The sequence below is a fragment of the Mus pahari genome, chromosome 3 (assembly GCF_900095145.1).
Source record: "Mus pahari chromosome 3, PAHARI_EIJ_v1.1, whole genome shotgun sequence".
NCBI lineage: Eukaryota > Metazoa > Chordata > Mammalia > Rodentia > Muridae > Mus > Mus pahari.
Window position 1 is genome coordinate 17,548,863 of NC_034592.1, and position 3,534 is coordinate 17,552,396.

General features: G+C 56.0%; 1 protein-coding gene across 1 annotated transcript; it reads right to left on the reverse strand.

The window, feature by feature from the left end:
* Positions 1-1,052: 1,052 nt before the first annotated feature.
* Positions 1,053-3,151, reverse strand: Dolk (dolichol kinase). Its single transcript, XM_021193742.1, has one exon. It carries the CDS (start codon positions 2,832-2,834, stop codon positions 1,224-1,226), a length of 1,611 nt encoding a protein of 536 aa, XP_021049401.1. The 5' UTR covers positions 2,835-3,151; the 3' UTR covers positions 1,053-1,223.
* Between the last annotated feature and the right edge of the window lie 383 nt (positions 3,152-3,534).

The window sequence follows — 3,534 nt, forward strand, 5'->3', positions numbered from 1 at the left end:
GTAGACCAGGGTGGCCTTGAACTCAGAAATCCGCCTACCTCTGCCTCCTGAGTGCTGGGATTAAAGGGCGCCACCACGCCCGGCTTTCTTCAGCCTTTCTATGGACACAAGCTGACCTATGGCCTCCCTTCTGTTCTTCCTAGGCAAAGCAGGCAACACTTGGTGCGTTCAGCTCTTTCCCTCTTGGGCTTTTCCTGAGTGAGGCCACGAGAGGAAAGGTCACTCTGGCTTCCAAGTACACTTGGCTCTCCTCCTCCTATCTTGGCTAGCTCTTTGCTGAGACAAGATTCCTCTTGGGTAATAATGACACTTTCTCTTACTGACCCATCATGGGTGGGTCACAGTCTGAACACTTAAAATTGTTATTATTAACATATGTGGGTGTGACACCTATGGAGGTGTGCATGAGCCAATATGCCCATGTGGATGTTGAAAAGACCAAGCCTGTAGACTCGGCTCTCTCCTTTCACCTTTATGTGGGTTCTAGGTATTGATCTCAGGTCCCCAGCCTTGTGTGGCAAGTGCTTTTACCCACTGAGCCATCTCACTGACACCCAGGCTGAATACTTTAGACACTTTACACATTTCCTCTCAATAGAGACTTCCAGTATCCAGTCTGGTTGACATTATTCTCATCTTACAGATAGAACAATCGAGGCTTAGACTCTTTTTCTGCGTAGAAAAAGAGTTTCTCTGTGTAGTTCTGGCTCTCCTGGAACTCACTCTGTAGACCAGACTGGCCTTGAACTCAGAAATCCGCCTGCCTCTGCCTCCCGAGTGCTGGAATTAAAGGCGTTCGCCACCACTGCTGTGTGAGGCTTAGACTTTCTTAAGGCCACACAGCTAATCTGTATGGCCAAGGATTCTGACCAGATTTGTCTGCCATGGAACATTATGCATTCTGTTGCTGCCCGCAGGGTGTACTCCAGCCATGCTCTACCCAGATTATAAAATGGGGGCTCTGCAGCATATTCAGCCTCCTTGAATTGGTGTATGCCTTTAAGCTTTTTTTTTTTTTTTTGTATTTTAAATATCAGCAAAAATAAAACCAGGAGAGCTTTGCTTCTTTATTTTAAGTCTGAATCAACTTTCTGCCTTCAACTTCCCGGATGAAGCAAAACCTGCTTTCCATCACTTGGTTCTTGGTGTCCAAGTGGCTAGCTGCTGTGGAGACCATTCAGTCTCCCTATTTCCCTGTTTCCCCATCACAGCTGCTACTGGTACTAGGCCATCAGCAGTATCAGTAGGTAGAGAGGCAACAGAAGATTATCTATCTGAGTAGTGTACGCTTCCAGAAGGGATACAGTGCTGATGGACCCCAAAATCCAGGCATAACTGTAGTTCAGGTCTACTCCACTGTCAAAGATTAAGATCAGAGCTACAGAGATGATTTGTGCAAATATAGATGTCATAGTCCCCTCGAAGGTTTTCTTAGTTCCAGGCCAGCGGATCTCTCCCATGGTGCTGCCAAATATGGAGGCCACAGTATCACCCACACCCACAGCCAAGACCCCAGCATAGGGGACCAGGGCTCTTGCTCCTTCCAGGTTGTCCTTCTGTGTACAGGGTCTGGGGATCAGCCAAATGGGAAGCGACATGCCCAGGAGCAGGTAGATGTGTGTTAGGATAAGGGGTCCACTGTCTCGTTCATCCAGGAAGAGGGACAGAAGGCTTCGCAGAGTGTGACCCAAGGGCTTGATTCGGAAATAGCGCACATACTCCAGGAAGATGAAGACTGCCAGGCACACAGTGGCGGCCACATACAGCAGTGGCCGGTCAAAGATGATGCCTGGGATATAAGTGGCTACCACAATGAAGTGGAAATACTTTCTTGTAATGGTAGGCGCCTTGTGCTTCTTGGACTCAGAAGATGACCGCTTGGCATTCTGGTACAGCACCACCAGGCAGGCCATGGTAGCCAGCAAAGACCAATAGGCTAGGAGGTAGATGCGAGTTTCGGTGTAGAAGAGGAACTGAAGAAGCCAGAGCAGGGGGTTTCTGCGAATGAGCCAGTGCAGCCAGGGCAGAACCACACCAAGGCCCAGCACGCAGGTCATGAGGTGGAAGAAGATGGAAGAGGCCCAGGTGCCTGAATCCATGAAGACAAAGAGGGTGCTGAAAAAGACACCCATGAGTACCATCCCTACCACCACCACCAACAGGAAGAAGTCCACTGGGTCCCCCTGGCTTTCAGTAAGAGAGCGCTTGATGAGTTGGTTGAGGACGAAGCTAATGCCACCCAATACCAGCAGTGCCTCCCCAGGAGTGAAGCAGCGGGGCAGCAGGTACAGCAGGATCATGTTGAGATAAACGAATATTAGCAGGACTTCCAGGACCTCGATCACCTCGCCCACACTGAGCGAGTGCTTCATAATATAAATGATAACGCCTCCGGCCAAACCCGAGATGGCACAAGTATTGGTGGGCACCGGGCGAGTAATGCCCAGGGCCAACACGGAGGAGAAGAGGGCCACTGCCATGCCAGTCGCTGCAACCACAACGCCGAAGCGCTCGAAGTATGGGTTCCCCGCAGTCTGGCAGCGCTCCTTCATGACCAGCCCAAGCAAAGGCATGACCATGGAGGCCGGCAGTAAGCCGCTGTTCGCGGACATCCGGAACTGGAAGACGGCATTGCCCTGCTGGAGCAGCCGGTCCCACTTGTACTGGACGTAGAAGGCCTGCACGGCGAGGGCCACGGCGCACCAGGAGTACCGGTCCCACACTGCAGCGTGGATGCTCAGCACCACGGCGAACACCACTGCAGCCTCCGCCAGCACCGACCCGCTCGGCGCAGCCCCAGACTCCGGGGCCTGGGGAGGGCACTGTCGGGTCATGTCTCCAGGCCCGGGGCTCCTGGGAGAAGAAGCTTGGTGACCAGGGACGCCTTGGCCTCTGGGGCCCTCAACCCGCCAAGCAGAGGGGCAGCAATTCCACCCGGCCAGCAACCTTCTCCAGCTTCCAAAAGGGTGTCCCACCGCGGGCCACTCTGAGGCCCGGGAGCCTGCACCCGGTCACCCGCCTCCGCTGTCAACCTACGGTGTAGCAGAAGTTTGCCCCCTTCACGGCTCACAGGCTCCACCGCCTCCACCGCGGACTCGCCTCGCACCCGGGCAGCGCCATCTTGACAGCCCCATCCCAGCCACGCCCACCACCACGTGACGGAAGCCCACGCCCCCAGGTGGGAGGATCCCAGTCACGTGGGGGCGGGCGCGTGGGGGCGGGGCCGGGCCGCGCGCGCGAAGATGGCGGCTGCCGCCGGTGGGCCGTGTGTGAGGTGCGGAGTGGGGCGCGGCGTGGGGGTGGCCGTGAGGCGCGGGCTGGGAGCTGGGCGGGAGCTGGGAACGGGGCTCAGCGGCCGCGGCGGAGGCGAGCCCCGCCTGGGGGGACGGACACTTGCCGGGGAGGCGGTTAAGTCCAAACCGTTCCCGCTCGCGGGGCTGAGGACACTTTTGGAGCGGGCCGGCCGCTCTCCCTTCTCTCCCCGTGGTCCCTAAGCCTCCGGTCGTCCCCACACACCCACGCTTGCTCCACAGC

Coding starts and splice junctions, on each gene's coding strand:
- Dolk (XM_021193742.1), bottom strand. CDS start 2,834: ATGACCCGACAGTGCCCTCCCCAGGCCCCGGAGTCTGGGGCTGCGCCG.